The sequence below is a fragment of the Mchenga conophoros genome, linkage group LG18, assembly GCF_057382185.1.
Source record: "Mchenga conophoros isolate Kocher_MC1m ecotype Shallow Benthic linkage group LG18, M_conophoros_male_GT1.1, whole genome shotgun sequence".
In the NCBI taxonomy this organism is placed as follows: domain Eukaryota; kingdom Metazoa; phylum Chordata; class Actinopteri; order Cichliformes; family Cichlidae; genus Mchenga; species Mchenga conophoros.
Window position 1 is genome coordinate 6782843 of NC_140543.1, and position 21274 is coordinate 6804116.

The 21274-nt window shown below is 38.6% G+C and overlaps 1 protein-coding gene across 2 annotated transcripts in view; it reads right to left on the reverse strand.

Annotated features, from left to right (window-relative positions):
• Positions 1-21274, reverse strand: part of LOC146553111 (vasoactive intestinal polypeptide receptor 2-like) — a 76154-nt gene that overhangs the window by 19437 nt on the left and 35443 nt on the right. For both annotated transcript variants that reach the window (XR_014889504.1, XM_085254541.1), the window contains exons 3-4: positions 15680-15793; positions 10535-10626 (exon numbers count right to left, since the gene is read on the reverse strand). Coding sequence is in view for 1 of the 2 variants with exons in the window: in XM_085254541.1 (XP_085110667.1) it covers positions 10535-10626; positions 15680-15793 (206 nt within the window). In the remaining variant the exon portion in view is untranslated. The remainder of the gene's footprint in view (positions 1-10534; positions 10627-15679; positions 15794-21274) is intronic.

Below are 21274 nucleotides of genomic sequence, written 5' to 3' on the forward strand. Positions count from 1 at the left end.
TGTTTTGAAATTTGGCGTAGACACAAGTACTGACTAAGTGTGTGTTTAATTTGAAGATAAGATAAGATGTGCTTTATTCCTGGGAAATTCCAAACTAGCTCAATAAGGAATGATTTACCATATCAGTGTTACCATTCCTGATATTTGCATGCTTCACATGTGTTGTACTTATTTGTGTTTGTTTGTTTATTTGTTTATTTATAAGGAACCCCAATTTGTAGCATTATTTCTGTTCTGTTTTAGAGAAACCTTAGACAAGATAAGAGTTAAGATAATATATCATATTACAGAAACAATAATTCTATTAAATTCAAACTTAATCTAATGCTGACTGCTTTTATTATTATTTCAACTTTATTAAAAACTGTAGATCTGATGATATCAAATTTGCTCTGAGGAAGATTTGTGTCTAAATCAAATGAAAAAGAGGACGTTAGTGACAAGAGGGGGTGTGGTGGAGAGAGCACGGGATTAATAGAGACAGAGTGAGAGAGGCAGGACAACACAATGGGCGATTCAGCTGCACTATTCGTGACCCAAAACGGGTCATGAATAACAAGTGAACAGGATGAAGCTGCGGTCACACAACAGTAGCCAAAATATATGAACACAATGGAGGACAGGTGTTTCAATTCACAGCTAAGTTGTTCTCCGTGTCAGGAAAAAAGGCACCAAAATTTAAAACTGAAAACTAATTTAGACTCTGTGATTTTTAGAATCTGCACTTGTCATCAGCTCACATGAACTGGTGCACAGTTTGATCCATACATTTGTAAGAGAAACTGAAGCCCTACCCCATACCCTAAACTTAGCTAAAGACGTGGTGAGGACCATAACCATACACAGGAGGAAGAATCTAATCTCGAATGCTTGAAACACTCAACAACAAAACTAACAAAAGGCAGGAACAAAAGGGTTTGCACAAAACTGGCAGGAGAACCTATGAATCCAACAGACTAACCTAACCTTAAAAACTGAGGAAGAAGGAAACTGACAAAAGTTAAGGGCCGAGTTGGAAAAGCTGACAAGGCTGAAGAACGGATGATTTAACAAAGAAAACAAAGATTTTTATTTTTTTTCTCCCCCCCTTTCTCACTGTCCCTCTCCCCTTCTGTTTTTCCTTTCCTTCCTCTTTCTTTCTCCCTTTCCTATCTCTCACTCATGTCTGTCCCGTCTGTAACATCTGAAAATAAAATATAATAAATAATAAAAACAAAGGTCGATCAAATGGACCAATACGGCAATGCCACGATGATCCATTTGGCAAAGTAAATCCATTGGGTATCCTTGTTGGTCTTCAGACAACAATTCTGATGGCTAAAGAACCAAATGGGACAGGCCAAAAAAAAGAAAAAACAACAACAAAGAAAACGCTTTTTCCTTCATATCAAAAATGGGAAAAGGTTAAAAGATTTAGTTTTTTCCAGTTATTCAGGAAGAATACTGAGTATACTGAAAAGTACATTCATATATATTGAGTAGTTGGTTGGGCTCCTTTATCATTAATTATTCATTACTGTATTAGTGTGGCATCACATGGAGGTGATCAGCTTGTGTCAAAGCTAAGAAGGTATTGAAGTTTACTTTTATTGTAGCATTTAGCTTTTCTGTATGTTTGTCAGGTGTTTCTTATTTTCCTCTTGACAATAATCCATAGATTTTTCATGGGTTCAGTAACATTATAGTCAACAAACTATGTTGCGATAACTTTGGCACTGAATGCAGGTACTACACCCTGCAGGAAAAGGAAATGTCCATCTCCATAAAGCTTGTAAGCAGAGGGAATCATGACGTGCTCTAAAATGTCACGGTAGATGAATGTACTGACTTCAGATAAAACACAACGACCCGGCCACCATCAACACCAGCTGACAACTAGGAATGTTTAAAGTCCGGGGCCCAAATATCTCTTCCACTGCTTTACCACTCTTCCTCCAGAATCAAGGACTGTGACTTGCAGTCCTGTCTGTGAACAGCTCTCTGTGGACAGCCAGCCATTTAGCCAGGACCTTCTTTGGTTTAGCCTCCATATTGTGGGATGCAGTGATCAACATCTGGACAACTGTCGAGTCCGCAGTGTTCCCAATGACTGTGGTTGTGTGTACTGAGCTAAACTGAGAGATACATGACATTTACACTGTTTTAATTTGCTGAAACTCTAAATTAAATATTACAATAATTTTAAATAACAGAGGCAGGCGAACCGGCAGAAACAGAGAGACAAGACAGAAGACAGCGCATGCAGGAAACACTGGGGGAAATGCTAATAATACTTCTATTGATTATATACAGCAAAAAAACAGGGTCAAAAAACTGAAACTCTGCAACACTACAAATAGTCATGGGAAAAACAGTTAAGTCAAGACTAGAGCAAAGACGCAAAATATTAACAAAACCCCAAATGTCAACATAAAGTACTCAGGACTACGAGATATTAACTGTATGAAACAAATCAGGTTTCCGATATGAATCAAGTAGCTACACCCCCCAACATGTTGTTGTTGTTATTTGTTATTCCATGTTTAGTAGTAAAACGTAGTCAGTATCTATCTCTGTGTCTATCGGCAATTAGGGGCTGGTTATCAAATAACTTCCTGCTTCTAAATACTGATAAGACAGAGTTGATTGACACCGGCCACAAAAATTTCAATACTTGTCTCAAAATTTTATCTTGAAAATTGGTGACTATGTCATAAATTGCAGGGACAAGGTTAAAAACTTAGGCGTGTGGTTCGCCAGGGTACTGTCGTTCAAATGTCATGTAAAAGAGACAACAAAGACCACCTTTTATCACTTAAGGAACATTGCCAAAATCTGTTTTATCTAGCGACACTGCAGAGGTTCTTCTCCATGCATGTGTGTCTTCACATATCGATTATTGTAATGCTCTCCTTTCTGGGCTACCAAAGAAAGGTTTTAGAGGTTTACAGATGTTGCAAAATGCAGCTGCTCGCATTTTAACTAAAACTGGAAAATTTAAGCACATTACCCCTGAACTAAAATTCCTTCATTGGCTACCTTGTCAGGTTCAAGCAGATTTTAAGGTCCTGCTGCTCACTTCCAATTCTTTAAATGGTTTGGCGCCTTCATACCTCCCCGACCTTTTGCACCTTTATGTTCCATCCTGTCCTCTAAGAACTTTTAAAAGGCCAGGATTCTGGCCTTTTAAAAGTTCTTAGAGCCAGAAGACTATAAAAGACTATTGAAGAGTGTGGGGTTTTCTTCTCGTGCCCCATTTTTGTAGAACAACTTCCCTGAAGATATTAGACAGACATGCTCTGTGGAGGTTTTTAAAGCTGATTGAAGACCTACTTGTTCACTGTTTTTAAATTTTTATTATGTTTTTAACTTGTTATTGTGTTTTTAACTTGTATTGCTATGTGTTGCTTTTATTTATTTATCTCTTTATTTTCAAATAGCTGTACAGCACTTTGTTTGAAAGTGCTTTATAAATAAACTTATTATTATTATTATTATTATTATTATTATTATTATTCTGAGTCACTGCTTAAGGGGAATTTGACTCAGTTACTTAATGACGACACATTAATAGACATTTCACCCTAAAAACAGGAAAACTGCAGGTGGGTAGCAGCGATGTGAAACAATAGACAATTACAAAAATGGACGAAATCACTGTTGGCAACCCAAAATGGGTGGGAAAATACCAAATGATAGCAAAGATTACTGTTCCCAGATATATGACAGGTTCAATGCTTTAAAAAGTTACCAAGGCAACAGGAGTTTGGTCCACTAGTGACTGTCAAAGCAACAGGCAACACAGCCATGGAGGAAGGGATTTCTGATCTATAATGCTGCCAGCCACCAGGGGGTGATGTACTGGTCTTGCTTCTGGTAAGCTGGCATGTCATCCCTAATATACTAATGCTAATTTTGCTGACATTCAGTTGGAAGCATTTTAACCAGCACTAAGCATCAGAACTTATTTCACTGCATCTTATAGTGGACTTGACTGTTTGTACTTCACAGCAAACTCAAATCAACGTCATGGCGGCACCAAGGGAAATAAACAATGAAGCAAAAGATAATTTGAATAATTTGTTGAATAAACTTCATGAGTAAAGAACAAAGAGAAGAAAAGATCTGAAAGTATTTTATTTCTACTCTATTGTACTTTATGTGGTGTGTTTATCACCCACTGCTGTTTGGCAGTTATTTTATTCTCTGCAGTACATGTGGTCTGTATTCTCTGTAACCTCCTGACCTGCTTTCAGCATGGATTGCAAAATGGCTTGTAATGTGTCAGCGTTAATTAACTGGGTCAAATTCCTTTTACTCTGTAATTTAGAAAAAGGAAGCAGTGACAGGCGATTTGACCTTTTTTCCTTCAATCTAGCGAAAGTTTCATAAAAGCAAAGACCCAAGGACAAATTCCTGCAACGAATTATTTGTACAAGAATGAAAAACTGACAAAAGTGATGTCTTAGACATTAGTTTAACCCACAAGAAGTGGGAGGTGTAACACAGTTTAGTGTTTCAGGAAAGAACGTGAAAAACACCAGGAAATTCTAACAGAATTATAAAGTAAATAATGAAACAACAATACCAGAAAATTTACACAAAATGTGTTGTTGTGGACATGTAACTGATTACAAAGAAGCAGGTGGGTTTCATGCAGAAATGTGTCTGGTCTCTCTCCTCCTGCGTGATCACGAAGCACAAAATTATTATTTACAGTCTAATTTTAACATTCTGTTCATTTGTGGTCTGATTTTTTGGTGGATAAAATATGGGTCTTTGTGTTTGAGCACAGATGTGATGCAATAAGGCCTTTGTGTTTTGTAGAACCCCATTATACCCTTAGTGCTGGAGGAGAAAAGCGAGCAACATTTATTCTTGTTTGAAAGATTTTAGTATCTGTTGCATTACAAAAGAAAAAACAAATGAAATCCGACCATACATGGTCCGTCACAGGCTCCCACTCCCTGCCTCTCTCTTTTCGTCTCTCTCTCTCTGTTTGCGCTGTTATCTTGTTTCCTCAGAAAAAGATGCTGTAGGTTGAATTTCTTCCACTGGCTTCTTTCGGCAAGAACATCAAAGAGTGTTTGTTTGACGAGAAGCCAGGATGCCAGACTTCAGTCAGAAAGGGAAGGTCCAGTCCTGTTCAGGAGACGTGTCCCAAACCATTTATCATCACTCCTCCTTACCTCAACCACAACTGTGCCTCTTCACAGGGTTCCCACCCTTCTAGGAATTCTTTTTTTCCAGTGACACAGGGCACAAGAAGTTGGATGGAATGTCTTTTTTCTCTATGTAATAAAATGGACCATACCATGTTACATGAAGTTTCCCTTTTTAGCTCACAGCTGCTTTGCCATGCTGCAGTAGCATAACTCAAATCCTTGTTCATAAAAGTAAAAAGTGTTTGTTTTTCTGAACACTGCATCTGCTAATCATAAGGAAACTGTTCAACATTTCTTCTGCATTTCATAATAACACTGACTTCAGTTTAAAATAAGTCATTGAAATGTAGATTTATACAAATAAAAGTATGTGAGTGCCTCTGGTGTCCGATGCCAAGTGCAAAATTAGATGTTTTTATAATCATGAAACTACAGTGACAGTGACTCAGGTTATATTACCATGAAATAATCTTGATTCTTGTTTCCCGCTGAGTTTCAAACCTGGATTGCTGCCCGGGTGCTGCCAAACTGCAGCAACAGCGAGCCATGCACGATGCACGATGCACTTCAGCGTGTAATATGGCTTAAATGGCATTTCGCTGCAATATCTCCAGTATATTGTAGACAGATCGGATCCAACCGACACTTGGGAACTATAAACAAAAACCTTTACTCTGTCTGGAAAAGCATACAAAGAAAGATATTTTTCCCCTTTATTTGGTGAAGTCTTGATATTTTAATGAAATTTTAAATAGACTCAGCTGAATGAAAGGTTTTTAAAATGTTATGGTTTGACCTTGAGTCTTTGTGAAAATCACAAGGACAGCCGGGGCACTACTTGTCTAGTGTGGGATGACCTTGTAATATAGAGATTTCTGTGGAAGGATCATCTTCAAAAGTAGATTACCTTACCTGTTGTAACACGTGCTCATGTCAATTTCTATAATTAGTGTATTCTTATTTAAAAAGGAAACTCTTATGTAATTCCTTATTTTCTTATTCCTTATTTTATGTCATCTACTTACCGTTTCAATGGCTGCTGCCCAAAATAAACTTGGACAAGGTTTCAAATATTGATGTCAGTGTATGTGCGAGTAATCCTTATGAGCCCAAACCTCAGACTTCTCTGAACACGAAACAGTTACAGACATTTCTTTTCTACTCTGGGCTCTGTGTTAAATAAGACATCTCAGATACACAGCCCTGGCTGTGCACACAGACTTTCTGTTTAGTAAGGAAAAATGTATATGTATGTCACTATATGCAAATTTGTAAAACAGATTAATATCTAAATAGAATTCATTCCTTTGTTTGGACACAGCAAAGCCCAAACATCCAGGTGAAGAGTTCATCAGTTCATCAGCATTAAACTTGTATTTCTAAAACTACAACACTGACTATGTGTGAAAACGCTACAATAAGCCACCAGAAAAGATGCGAATAAAAAACAGGCATCATTTAGCTGCTTTCCATCTTTTTCTTTCTGTTTGCTTTTTCCCCAGTGAGCTGTAGTAAAACCTGTAAACTACTTTAATCAGTATTCCCATGTTCAAAATTCTCCTGCATACTTTACATTAAAGACTAAGGAGCTTGGACAGAAAAGCATCTGGACTTTCCCAGCTCCTTAGACTACAATGGCTTGGATGACTCAGAACCTTCACAGACATATTGCAGTTTACATTAAAGACACTTTTTTGGCAGCTGCCTGAAAAACGCTGGATTCTTTTTCCCTTTTTCAACTTTCAGTGAACAGTGAGAAATAAAACAGAACATTTCTCTTCCTTTATAAAGTAAAACGTCTTTGATTTTAGCTCAGTTTAATTACGCTGCAAAAAAAATGTATGACTTCTGTCCATGAGACATTCCCAACCTACCAAAGTGTTTTTAAGTGAGTGAATGTGTATTGGTTTATTTCCCCCATAGGGTTTTAGTCCTAATCCCTCTCTTGTTTGAATTATAAAAGCTCACTTTCTATTTATGTTTTGTTAAAATAATGTTAAGTTCTCAGGTCTTTGAACCCTTTCAGACACCTGCTCAACCATTTCTTTCTTTGATATGCAAAATGACAAAAAGAAGATGGACAGCTGATGCGACGACAGTGCCGCATTATTCCCGAGTACCTCTCTACTCCCTACTGAAGACAAGAAAGACAGAAAACCACAGCAAGGGAAGAGTGTGAACCGAGAAGCCGTGCAGAGCCAAAACTGAAAAGAGAGATGGATGAACAATTGCACAAGCACAATGGGCAATTCAGGATACACAGAGTCGAGACCCAAACTGAACCACAGAAGAGTGGAAGAAGAGGGGAGCAGCAATTACCACAGCAGAGGCCAAAAAAGGCCACACACAACACACCAAAAACTCCAGTTGGTGACCTGTCAGGACGACCCAAGCTGAACCTAATTGTAAAGGAAGTCATTTGGCATCTGTCCTGCAAAACTATTGTTTAATCAGCATTTCAGTAACTGTATTTCAATATGTAGTTAAAACCTTAAAATGTTCCTGTTGTGCAATCAATTTGATGTCTGTGTAGGATGAGCAGGGAACCTCACAGACGCCTGTTACCTCTTAGTTTGGTTTGGACTACATCAATTAAATAAAGTGAAGCTTATGCTCAATAAGGAGGAAGTGTAATCACTCATCTGCCTGCTTTCCCAGGCGTTAGAGTGTTTGTCTGTTCTTTACATCACTACCACTTTCCCACACTGGCAGTCTCAGTACTGACATCATTACTCTCATCTAATCATGTTAGTGCACATCTTCTTTGAACCAATCAGCTCAAAGAAGGCGTGCAAGACTAAGCCTAGTGTAAATCCATGTTCTCTATCATTCTTCCTCCCAGACTCTCATTTCTGCAGCCCACCTCCTCCCCATCTCCACCTCACAGACGCCTCAGTCAGAGCTCCATCCATCCTCAGTCTTCACCAACAGCATAAAAACTCGTCACTGCTGGAATTTTGTTTTGTCGTGTTGGGTCATTGGAACCTAATCCCCTTATCATGAAGTAAATCCTGTTCAATTCTTGCAAGTGACCTTATTGAAATAATATATACAATTCGCTGCCTTCCACTGTAACATAAGGAACTGGAACACATGCCTACTTTTTACTACACTTAGGGGTTTTTCCGAGCACAGTGCAACTTCTCCACTTTCCCAGTTGTTTGCTATGGCATTGCCAGGTTTTTACACTGTGCTAAAAGAACGGAGCATCTTTTTTAGCACTAAGTGTTTGGCTATTTTATTTCAGGTCAGCATCTAGTGAAACACTGCACTCCACATAATCCTCCTCCTCTGTAAATATCCATGTCTGTGATAGGTTTGTAGCTTGAACCCATCCGCTGGAACGTTGAAGGCAATATAATTACACTGCAAAGCAAGACACAAGTAGGCAAGCTTCTTCATGTTTCTCGTGCACGGGAGAGAACCGGACAGGCACCGTTCCTTCGCTTGACCCCAGTTGCTCTTGTCCGTTCTCCCGTACCACTGTTCTTTTATTGAGGTTACATGAATATGCATAAGTTCATTAACATATGACGTCTACATACACACAAAGAGTACCTTGCCTGTGTGTGTGTGTGTGTGTGTGTGTGTGTGTGTGTGTGTGTGTGTGTGTGTGTGTGTGTGTGTGTGTGGACTGCTGATCAAAGGGTCAAACATCCTTGGTCAGGAAGAGGGTAGCCTCCCCCTCACCCTAGATGGTTCATCCTAGATAACACGGTGAGGAAGTCCTGCAGTTCATCTAAACAAAGAGCACTTAGACTAGAACAGACGCAACTACGTTAATCCTACCATAAAACAATAAGACACGGTATGACCTCTCATGCTCCCAAAGTGCTGTCTAATACACACAAAGTTTGCAGACTATCAAGGATCAAAACCTCTACCAATCTACAACTAATTACAAAACTCTAAGCATATATAAGTAAATATTTCTAAGCATAAATGACAATCAACAATACAAATCTAACAGTCTGCCCAGCTGAGATCCACAAAGTATCATAATATTGATGTAGAAAGTTCATTTTTTGATGATGAATCATTTGAAAATGTCCAGGGAGCGATGGAAGAAAAACAAGACGCAGTTAGAGTGAGCTGTTAGATGAAGAGCTGCAGGATATTGGCTGCATACCTCCAATTACTCTGTGCCATGCTGTTTGCAGACACATGTCCTGTGCTGTCCTGCTTGACTCCTACTAAAGTTGCAAAGTTTTTCTTGCAATCATAAGAACGGAGCATCTTTTTTAGCACTAAGTGTTTCTCTTGCAATCGTAATTTAACTCAAAGTCTGCCAGAAAAACAATTGCAATGTAATGATAACAAAGTTTCAGATTCTGTGCTCAGACCATGAAAATTGTGCTGTACATGCACATGTACATGTGCATCTCTTGAGACTAGTTTAGGTATGTTTTGGGACTTTTTGACGCCTGTACATTACAGTTATACATTCACAAAAAGTGATTCTCTCATACTGAACGTTTCATCTGTGTGGACAAATTCACCACCACTTTCCTCTGCTTGAAAACAGAGCTAGATATAACTCAGAGGCAACAAGACCAAGTGTCTGATACAGCGATGGAGGCGTGCTGTGCAAAAGTCTTGAGCTCCTCACTTCACATTTTCAAGGAAAAGTGGGAAAAGGTGCCGTGATTTATTGAAACGTGCAAACATACATGGTGGTACAGTATATAAGGCAAACTGCAAACTGAATGTGCACATGTAGTGGAGACCATCTTAAAAAATGATTGTAGATGCCATGCTACAGGTAGATGGGATACCAAACAGAAGAAAAAGAAGAATTAGCAACATGTTGTATCACCTTGTGGCTATTTTGTACAGATATGAATACAATGTGTGTAGAAATATTTGCAAACCACCGGCCCGTTCCTATTCCAAGATACCCGACTGTCTGAAATGCATAGAATTCAACCAAAGCAATCTTATAGTGGCAGTGTAGTTAAACTGTATGACCTGAAAGCCGTTCAGAAAATTTCCTACCTAGATAAATGGCTGCTATTATACAGATATTCTGGGAAACATAAAATGACGACCCTTTAACACCAAATTGCTTCTAGAGGAAGGCTAATGGTGTTTTTTGTCCATTAAACGACACAAAAAACTAGACAGCAGTGCGCGCAGACACCAAATTGCTCACATTTAAACACGTATCACTCTACTGTTGGGCATATTGACCTTTTAAAGAAGCAGTCTTTCACCACTAACTGGTGTTAATTAACAGCCAACCCCGCGGGCTTCGTCAATTAGGGGCCACTAATGGTCCATGTTGGGGTCGCAGCTTCTTTTCCTGTTCCACAGTCAGAATTCATTAACATCCAGGTGACATTTACGACACACAAAAGAACAAAAAGCAGCAGTTAAGATGTTTACTGTACCTTATCCTGGCTCGTGTCTGCCCCACACACACTGGTTATGTTTGGGAAAACATCAGACCATCCAGCTGTTGTACAGTTTCTGCTAATGTTACCTGCAGGAGAAGAAATGCACGCAGAACTCAGTCTCTCTTTAAGCATATTCAAAAATAAATACAGACCACTTTTTCCTGCTTTGTCCTTTTTTAGCAAACAGAAAAAAAAATGTAGGTTTCACTGTGTCGGGTTTTGCTAATACTTCCTGGGGGTTTTTTGCCTCTGTTCTTTGATTTGAGCCCAATCAGAGAGGTCAGTCTTTGTTTGTTCTCAATGGTCGATGCTAAGAACCCCTGAATTAATGTGGGTGTCATTTTTATTTGTTTAACAATCCTTTGTTTCTGTAAGTTTTCATTAAACTTTGCACATAAAAACATAACCAAATGGCAAAAAGCAGATTCCCTCCTCACACTCCAGTCTCCCCCCATTGTCCAAACATCTGAGTGCTTTATGGCTAACTGCAACACACTCATCTTCAAAGAACACAATTTGCATTTTCTTTATGAACTCTGAATGCAAATCCCTGCAAAGACATAAAGTCATAGAAGACAAGAAATATGTACAAGACTCAAATGAAAATGTATAACTTTTTTTTTTACACCACATCAGGCTTGTTTGGTTACATTCAATTAAATTTAAGCACGTGAAACAGGTTTCAAAATAGTTGTTTGGTAGTGTTCTTGTAATCAGAGTGATTTATTTTACTTCACTAAATGTCATGAAGACAGAATTTTTGTAGACTGGTTGAGGGCTTTGTAAGCTTGTAGGTGAAATGGTTGTATGAAGCTCACATTTTTGAGTCAATTAAAAGCTTAATGCAATTCTCATTTCCCATTTGTGGCCCTAAGTGAAACTCGGTTTCTCATCCCTGACTTAATTCAATTTTAAGGTTTATTCCTGAGGAGGACCTTGATAGTTGGTCATCTATATTGAGTCTGAGCCAAAAATAAGAAAAACTGCTCATCTAAATGCACATTTAAATCACACCAACATCTCTAATGTCATCAGTGACCAATAATCTGACTTTTTCTGGGGATTCGCTGGCAGCGGGGCACCCTTAGAATTTTCTCTTTTTGTTAGGTTTGTTCATCCAAGCACTCCAAGCCATATTCACTCAACTCTTAACTGAGCAAATTTATGATGAATCACTCATTTCAGTTTGATAGAAGTATTTTGTAGCATATCAGTGTTTCAATGAATTTTAGTACTAAAAATGAGTGGCCACTGTGAAGTTGGATGCTAAAAATATCTTTGTAAAGCATGATATATGAGAGCCAGTCAAAATGATTTGTCATGTAGAATGAGAGGATAGTATAGCCTACAGTAGACGTTACACTGACAGATGCTACTGGACAGAAAGCCACATGAAACTCTAGAGGGAGCCATCAGGCATGCACATTCCCAAAATGTTAAAAATGGAAAGTTTGCATTACAAATGGTCACAAAATTTAGGTTATTGCTTATGTTCCCACAGTGTAAAAACACCATCAGTGTGTCTAAAATGAATAGCATGCACAGTGGACAGTGAACCCCTGAGGCAAACTTGCAGGGGGGTGCCAGTGCCAAAATCTCTGCAGTGCACGGCAAGTTCATCCTCCTTTTGTAAATTCCCAGTAAAAAGCACGAAGCATCATTTGTGCGCTGACTGGAAGTAACATCAGCATACTTCTGCCTCACTACACACTCAACAAACCCGGTCCACTGTATCACAGAGGGGGGAGACACAGTTGAAGCTAAGACACCGATTCATTAAGCAACAGTGATTTGCATGTACAGCATGATTACTTGCAACATTTGAGCTGCGTGCACTGCTGTGTTCGCTCTAAATATAACAGCAGTCTTGAACACAAGTGGTCACTGATGTGCAGAAGTCAGCCAGAGATGTGGATTAAAGCTTTGGCAAATACAGCATGCAGTTGAGAAAAATGGTGGGGGGGGGGGGGGGGTTCAGATCTTTTACTGAAGTAAAAGTATTAACATCACACTGTGACAGCACTCAGCTTGTTTAAGTATAATGAGCACAGTGTGGCTGAAAAATAAAAAAAAATAAAGCTTTAAATGCAGGGGAAACGACTGCTTTCAATATTTGTATATGGATTCAACTGCCAATTTTTATTAAAGATTTACTCGACATTTTCCATCTAAACTCACCTTTACAAGATTTTTTTCCTTTAAGATTATAGGAAACGTGAAAAAAATCAGAAGACTCAAACTATTTATGTCTTCATGAAAACCAACTTAAAAATGAACTTCTCTTAAATAATAGTATAACTGAATAGACTCTACTTGTTCTGAGTATTTACTTGTTTGGTTAAATCCATAAAAGCATTCATGGCTCTGTCACATGGTGATTGAATGGTGACCGCGCAAAATCTATTGGCAACCACTTTGAATCAAAAGTCAGTTGCACAAGTTGTCTGGTGGGAGGCAACATGTCTTCAAACAACTGCAGTCCAGCTCAGGCCGACTACAATCGCTGGTGAACGGGTTTGCAAATTAATTGAAGTGTAATTCATAAACTAAATTGGCAGCACGATGCAATCAGTCTGAGGCAGTCAAGGCAGCAAAGTTATCAACTGACCGTATTCTGGTTTTAATTCCTGACCCTCGGTCATTTTGCTGCTAATTTACCGTCCTGCAAAATTCTGTTTTGGTTTCAAATTAAGTTCTGAGTGGACTCTAAATAAAATAGATCTTTATTGTTACTGTTACAAGAAGAATGAAAGACAGTTTGGCATCTCTCTGTTAGCAGTATGTAGATTTTTACATTAAAATTCTTTTAGAATAGAGAGAATAAAGAGAAACCATGAAGTAGACTTAAAGGTAAAGAAATGTATGTAATAATATAAGTATATACACAGATTTGTACAAGTTATATACAGGTTATATATGCCATATAAAGGAGCAGTTGCAAAACAAGGAGCAAATCCACACAGGGCGAGGAAATCTACAGTTGTAGCTCATCAATCTTGTTGTTTAGTGACCGTGAGCTGGTGAGGAAAAGACTCGGAAAAGCCATTCTGTGTGGGTTAGCCCTTAGCTTAGCCCTGATTATTAATCTCTGGCTCTCTTCCACAGTGTTTCTTTTATCCCGTCTTCCTTCTCTCACCCCAACCGGTTGTGGCAGATGGCCCCGCCCCTCCCCGAGCCTGGTTCTGTTGGAGGTTTCTTCCTGTTAAAAGTGAGTTTTTCCTTCCCACTCTTGCCAAAGTGCTTGCTCATAGGAGGCCATATGATTGTTGGGGTTTTCTCTATTTTCTAACTGTAACTGAAAATTAAGTAGTTGAACTGTGAATTTCTGTGTATATAGACAGCAAGTGATTTATAACCAATTTACCACAGTTAAATACAACATTATCACAAACAGACTACATTCAATTGTCAGTTTGACCCTATTTAATCACAAACTGATATCAGACTGACAGACACCAAAGTCACTTTGAAGAAGTTCATTGTAGTAATTTTGGTCGTCTCCAACTGTTGTTTTCCATAGTGTGACATTACCATAATTTCTAAACTGATGGTGAGTTGATCTTGATTGAAATACTTAAATAATTAAATTGTCTGATGAACAGTTTTTTTAATGGCTATTTTTGATATCTGAGAAACTACACAATATTCACATTTAGGAGGCCATAAAAAACATAAAATATATTTTCTTTCAGTTTACTGATCAGTCATCTAAACAGTTGTAAAGTAAAGTAAAGTAAAAAAAACAGGCTTCTAAGATTGGAGACATTTAGTGTAAAAGTGGGGTAAAAAAAATGACAAGCTGGAACAAAACTGTGGGAAGAGCTAGGTGACAAATCTCTGTTGGGTCGGGTGTTTTTAAATTTTTCTCTTAAAATGTTAAAATTGTGCAGTGCCGGCTCACCAATTTTATGGACACTGACACACCACTCAGTTGTGTAGTTATGTCTCAAGTACAAGTGACAAGTTGTCATTTTTTTTTGTGCACGTTTAATGTTGCAAAGTCATTTATTTTCTGAGTTATTATTGTTTTTCCCCCTTTTTTTAGTTCTGTTTACTTAGTTAAACTAAACCTCTCGCGATGCTATAATTAGCAGTATGAAGGTGAGCTGCCTAAAATTAATGTAGACTAAAAGTAAATAAAGAGTTTCTCTTTCAAAGTTGAATTCATGGCTTTCTCACTGGTTTCGTTTAAATGACAGAAAAAAAGTATTCGGTAACTCCAGGAAGGATGTCTTTACCATTTCAGTAAAACGTAATAACTGTAGGGTGTCTGTATCTGTCCCAGACAGGGGAAGCGTCAGGGTGAGCTTTGGCTCCGAACAAGCCGCTGGGCGCTTGCATAATGTTTAGTCATCAATGTAAATCAGAGCACACTCAGAGCGGAAACCCAAACTGCCATCTGGTCACTGGCTGGAAAATCTGATGGATTCAGGAGGGAATCCACTGACTGCACACATTCACACAACTGGGAGATGAACAATGTCAAACAGGGACAGAGAGCCTTGAGTATTAATGCTGAACCCATCTGGTGAGTGACTTAAGTGCAGCTCTAGATAATGTGAAAAGTTATCTGCAGATATTTAAGCCTGGTATCATTATATCATTATATTACAGGAGCAGCCTCATAGAAAGTGAACAAATGGAGGAAGAAATTCTGTACAAAAAGAACAATTTTTAAAAGGTCTGCTTCTCTTCATGCTCCAAATTTCATTGTATGTTTTTTGTGTGAATGTTTTTGTAAAGCAGCTGCAAAACAAAAGTAATGGAGCAGAAGAATGCTCAAGTAATGTATAAACACATCAGTTTTTACTTTAACTCTGATGTCTGTGTTTTCATGGCAGTCCTTCAGTGTAAGGGGAGATTAGGACAAATTGTTACCCATACACTCTAATGACAAAATTGACCTCAGTAAGACTGAAGTGTACACTCACAGAAATCATAACAATGGTTTAAGTGAGTTACTGCATTCCAGTATTATGTTAATATAAGACTATAGTCATGTGATCAGCAGTTTAGGCAAATAGCTACCAAAATTTGAACTTTTAAATGTCATTTTTCCTCAACTTATTTATCTGCGGAAACACAAAAACATCAGTTAAAGAGATCCTTTACATTCATTTATGAATTAACCGTACTCACCATCTCTGCCAAACACAGTCCTGAGGACTCGAGGGCAGGGGATGGTCACGGTCTCTCCAAACTCTGCTCGCTCCCAGCATGCTATGCTGTCCCAGTCTCCTTTGCATCCAGGGCCTGTGAACGGTGGGTGGGTAGTTAGGTATACAAAGATTATTGTAATGTGTCAGATAACGATATAAAGTTATAAACTTTACTGCCATTGGTTGGCTGTGCTGCATAAACTGATGAGAAAGAAAATTAACTGAGAGATCAAGGAGGCTTGGAGACAGTCTTATCCAGGACAAACTCATTTCTAAAATCTGACCAATACTCAGGGAGGAGTTTAACAACCTTAACCTTAAGCACTTTTCAGGTGTAGACCCATTAAGTCGACTACAGATAGGTAGACAAACTGAGTGGTCACCATTGCATAAACATGTTGGTGTTTCAGCCGGATTTGTTAAGAAACACTGGTAGACATACAGACCACAATACTGGAGGGATACTGGGGTATTCCCAGACCAGCCAAGAGATGCAATGCTTCCAGGATGTCCTGGGTCTTCCCCAGGGAATCCTTCTTCCAAATGGACATGCCATGAGGTGCCCAGTCAGACCTTCAAGCTACATCAGCAACAGCTCTACTCTGAGCGCCTCCAAAATAACCAAGTTCCTCCCTTTTTCTCAAAAAGTGAGTTTATACACCCTGAAGCTCATTTCCACAGCTTGCATCTGCAATCTGTCACAACCAACAAGGTGAGGCTGCAAATGCAGAGTGATTTGTCACTCAGCTCATGCAGCTTTGTCTGCATAATCGGTCAAGTCAGTCTCCCACTCTGGAATATCTCTCCAAGCTCTTAAGCGTGAGCCTTAATGGGTGTGAAAGTGCTGATGGCAAACTGAGCAGTCATATCGGCTTTTTAGCAACAGATGAATGGAGACGGTGTGCTTATTAAACGCACCCCTCCTCCCCAACACCCCTGCTAAACATCCATGCTGCATGAGCATCACACACACACACACACCTTTTAATACAATAACATATTAAATCTGTTTTTCTTATTAACTTGTTTGTGTGACTAGAGGGGGTGGATATGAGCTTCTACAGAAATAATCCTCCTCTTCTCCCCGATTGAGTGCACCTCTGTAAACACCTTCATCCACAGTGAAACAAGACAGAAAGAACATGAAATTTTGAAGCTCACAATTTTCAATTTGTTTTTTCTTTTCATATTATTTCCTGTTTCTCATGTTGCATTTCCTTGTTCCATGCTCACTTTCATATTGGTTTTATTTTTTTCTGTATTGCATTTAATCCTTTCCTTTGATTCTTTATTTCTTGCTATGCAGTCATCTTTGAGTCTATTCTACATTTATTTTCTGTCTTTAATTGTCTTATCGTCACATGCGTTTCCTGTTTTACTTCCCCTGTCTTTTCCTTATCTGTTTTATTGTTATGTTATTGCAGCATATCATACAATATTTATTTATCCTTCTTGCCTTCATGTCATATTATGACTTTCTCTTTGTGCAATTGTCTGTTTCCTGTTAAAAGACTCACTTTTTCTTATGTGTTATTAACTTCTATATTATAAAGGTTTAAAACTCCAGAGATGGGAAGGTTTTCAGGTATCTGTACTCTACTTGATTATTTTATACAGTATTTTACTGTCATTACTTTGGTCCTTATCATACAACTGTCGTAAAAGACAGAGATCAAAGAAACATATTCAAATGAAAAATCATATAATTTATGCATCAGTAATTGTACCATACGCAGGGATTCAAGTGGGTCAGAATCATCCGGAACAGCATTGGAGGTGCAGAATAAGTTGTGGGTGTGGCACAATCTAGCTACCTAGAAGAGGAGGTAAAATCAACCACCTTCAATGTGAACAGAAACCAGAGCTCGTTTTCTTCTTTTTTGCTCTATTTTTCTCTCCTGGTGTTCAATGTAACACACATTCAAGCTGAAAACATTCAGTCTAATCAGAAATTAATGTGAAGGAAGTTTCTTGCCCCTTAATATTTTATTAAGCGACTAGGAATTTATTAAAGAATTATTATTATTAACATAGAAGGTAAAGGTTCAGCAGTCCAAAATACTTGGCGGAAGAGCTGCTTTTTGATGAATCAGTATCAGTTTGTTTTTTTTAACGCTGTTCTTTTACTTTAGTGATGAATGTTTGTACTGTTGCCACCTCTGCTGAACGCATGCCCTGGTCTCCCATGTATGGGTCCTTGATTCTGAAATGGTTACATTTCCTTCCTTTGTGAATTTGGCCTAGCTTCCAAATGTAGGAACCAAAGCTTATTCTTGTCAAGACCTCTCTGTAAATAATCTGCAAGACGAAAATGCTAAATTCAGACACCATCCTTCCTTTAGAGTACTAAAAAGAGGAACAGCCAGGGGGTGGAGGGGGTGACGGTGAGAAGAAAAGTCGTAAAAGACGGGAAATAACAGACATAGAGAGCAAAAGAGGGCAAAAAAGGAGAGATGAAAGAGTGAGAGAACAAATGTCTTTGGGTAAAATGGCTCAAACACAGATTTGAACTCATTGGTGCATGAAGAAAACTCCATCTACCCGCTAAGTGATCCATCCTTTCTCTGAGCGCTTTCATAAAAACACATCAGAGGACCAGTTTTTAAGTGACCAGGCGGCAAAAGCACAGCAGTACACATCTGGAGGGATGTCGTCTTTCTCTGCTTTATGGTCTTTTTTTTTTTTAAATTTCCCAGTCAGTACAAAGTAAAGGGTGACTGAGCCTTTTGGATTTCATGCAGTGAGTTTTTAAAAGTGACTTATGTATAAGTGGGTAAATATATTCCATTAACCTCCTTCAGTTACAGACATGTTTTGAAGGAAAACTTTGCTAAAACTCCATTTTTGCTTCAATTTGACATGCAAAAGTTTCCAAATACTCGCAAATGTCAGAGTTGGTTGGCACTTTATTTCAGACAATTTTGACACAAATGATGTGTTCGGTGGTGGCCAAGTCAGTGAGGGATCACAACATGACATTATAGACTTTGTGATTTCAAGCTGCCCCTGATGAAAAATGACCAGTGTGAAAGAATCTGTCATATCTTTGGTTTAGCATTCAAACCCACAAGCTCAAGTTGACTTAGAAGAGGTTTGAAGTTGTCCATCTAAAGACTGAGTGTCAAAAAAATGAAGATGGTTGAAAATATACATCAAACTTGCTGTTGTATCCAAGTTTATTTGATTCATGCTGCACAGTGTGGCTTGCAATAAACTTGCTGAATTCAAAGTGCCTGAGGAGTACTTTGCACAGTTTTCCATATTTTCCATATTTCATATTTGATACATACAGTTTTGTTTTAATTTGTCAACTGGTTCAATAAACTATTTCATTTCATGTGGCAGTTTGTTTAATGAAGGCAGCTGAGGCTGCACAACCTGAAACAAACTGAGTCTGGTGATTGGTCACTGCAGCACACACAGTAAAAGGCTCATTGCCCCAGGGTGGAGGTCTGAGCAATACATGAGACCCTTTCTATTCCTTCTATAAAGCTCCTCCCATTCTGACGTTTGAAACATTTTAAAAATCGATACATGCACATGGACACTTTGCAATAACGTACACTTGCAACAGTCCTGATTATTACTACAGTTTTACTTATAATCGGTTCTTTGTTATCACTTAGATGATTTAAGGATACATGTAAGCAAAAGCAGCATATGAAACTAAAACAAGAAGTATGAAAAAATAGTCATCACTCTGGAAATGGTCTTCTTTTTTAATGCCTCGTTCTTTAGAGAGGTCGTCACAGCGGCTATATCTGCATATCTGATGCCCATCATGATACTGCCATCCCCATTTATGCAGACTTGGGACCAGCAGTGGCTCATGTCCCCCAGCTGACACAGCCACCCATGTTTGCTGACCAGGTTGAGTGGAAGTAACCCAAAAATAGGCTAACTAACGCTGAGGATAGACACTAAATATGATGACAGACAGAGGGCAATCATGTGTATTACAGTATATATTATTGAAATGTTATTTAAGGGATCAGCATAGACCTCAGAATCAAATTAAACTTAAGGTCCATTTAGAAACATTTTTGCTACTTTTAAAGGTCAAATGTGAGATTCTTGGTTTTCACCAGGGCTGAGCGAGTTAAATGTCAACTGTTTTGTGTCAAAACATTAGCGGGGCTACAGCATCAGATAAGATCCTTAGAGATTAGTTATAATAAAACTGCTCTCCCCAGCAGATTTGACCCCGCAGAGGTTTTCAGCCGTGTTAAATCTTTGTTCTCGTTCGTGTCATTGAGCTTTAATTAACACAGCAGGAGCGTCCAAACTCACATCACAGATGAGGAAAGTCAGACTCGTCAATGCTGTGCAAACTGTTTTGGGCTTGAACATAACAAAATAATATTTTTATGAGCTTTTCATAGACAAACTGTGCATTATGCATGCAGACTTTTGTGCATTTTAGACATAGATGCGTAGTTTAAACTTTAATGATGGAAAGGGAAAGTTTGCTCAAGATTTTCTGGCTAATAGAAACATCACTGGAGACGTTTCAAATGTGCTTCTGTTGGATCTGGTGACTTTCACTGAGAAGATGGTACACTGTGGTCATAAGGGATGGACATCAACACGCAGGTAGGCTATGGTGTTGGTACTTAGGGGCTCAAAGTATGTCAAGAAAAGCAAAAAAAAGCGATGGAGATTGATTGCGTTACACCACCAAAAGCCTGTCTCTTTAGTACAAGGCGGGAGGCCTCCATACTTTCATGCTATTTACAGAAAATTCTAATAGTACTATCCGAAAGTCGCAGCACAAATTGAGACTCATGGGATCAGGAAATATTACCTTATATTGTCCAGTTCGGCTGATTCTTTACGAACCGTAGCCTCAGTTTCTCATTTCTTAGCAGACAAGACTGCCCGTGTCAGCGATTACCCAGTGACAATCGGTGCGGTCTATTGCTGCTGCTTCAAGGATCAATGTGTTGCACATTCAGAGATGCTCTTCTGCAAACTTTGGTTGTAGCAAGTGGTTGTTTGAGTAATTTTGCATTCCTATCAGCTCAAAGCAGTCCTTCTCTTACAGCTGATAAAGTATTTTTGCCACTTACCTGAAAGTTTCTATTTTTTGGAGGATTCTTAGTAAAGCCTAGTGACAGTTGTGCTGGAAAATCGTAACATATCAACAGTTCTTTAATACTCGGACCAGCCCATCTTTCAAGTCACTTACATCACCTTTATAGCCCTTTCTTATGCTTGTTTTGAACTTCATCAGCTTGTCTTGACCATGTCTTCATACCTACATCTGTTGAGTCGCTGCCATGTGATTGTCTGATTAGACATTTGCATTAATGAGCAGAAGAACAGGTGTACCTAACAAAATGGTCAGTAAGTGTATGTGTGACGTCGGCATCATTCCTCGTATACTTGCTTGCACTTTCCCAGTGGAGGGGGTCTTGATGCATTCTCAATCATCCAGGAAAGTAAATCTCCAAAAGTTGATTCTGTTCATCTGGACGTTGCGTTTTGTGACGTCCAGATGAACAGAATCAACTTTTGGTGATTTCCCAGTGGAGGATTGAAAGGAATACCCATCGGATTATTATTCTTATTCTAT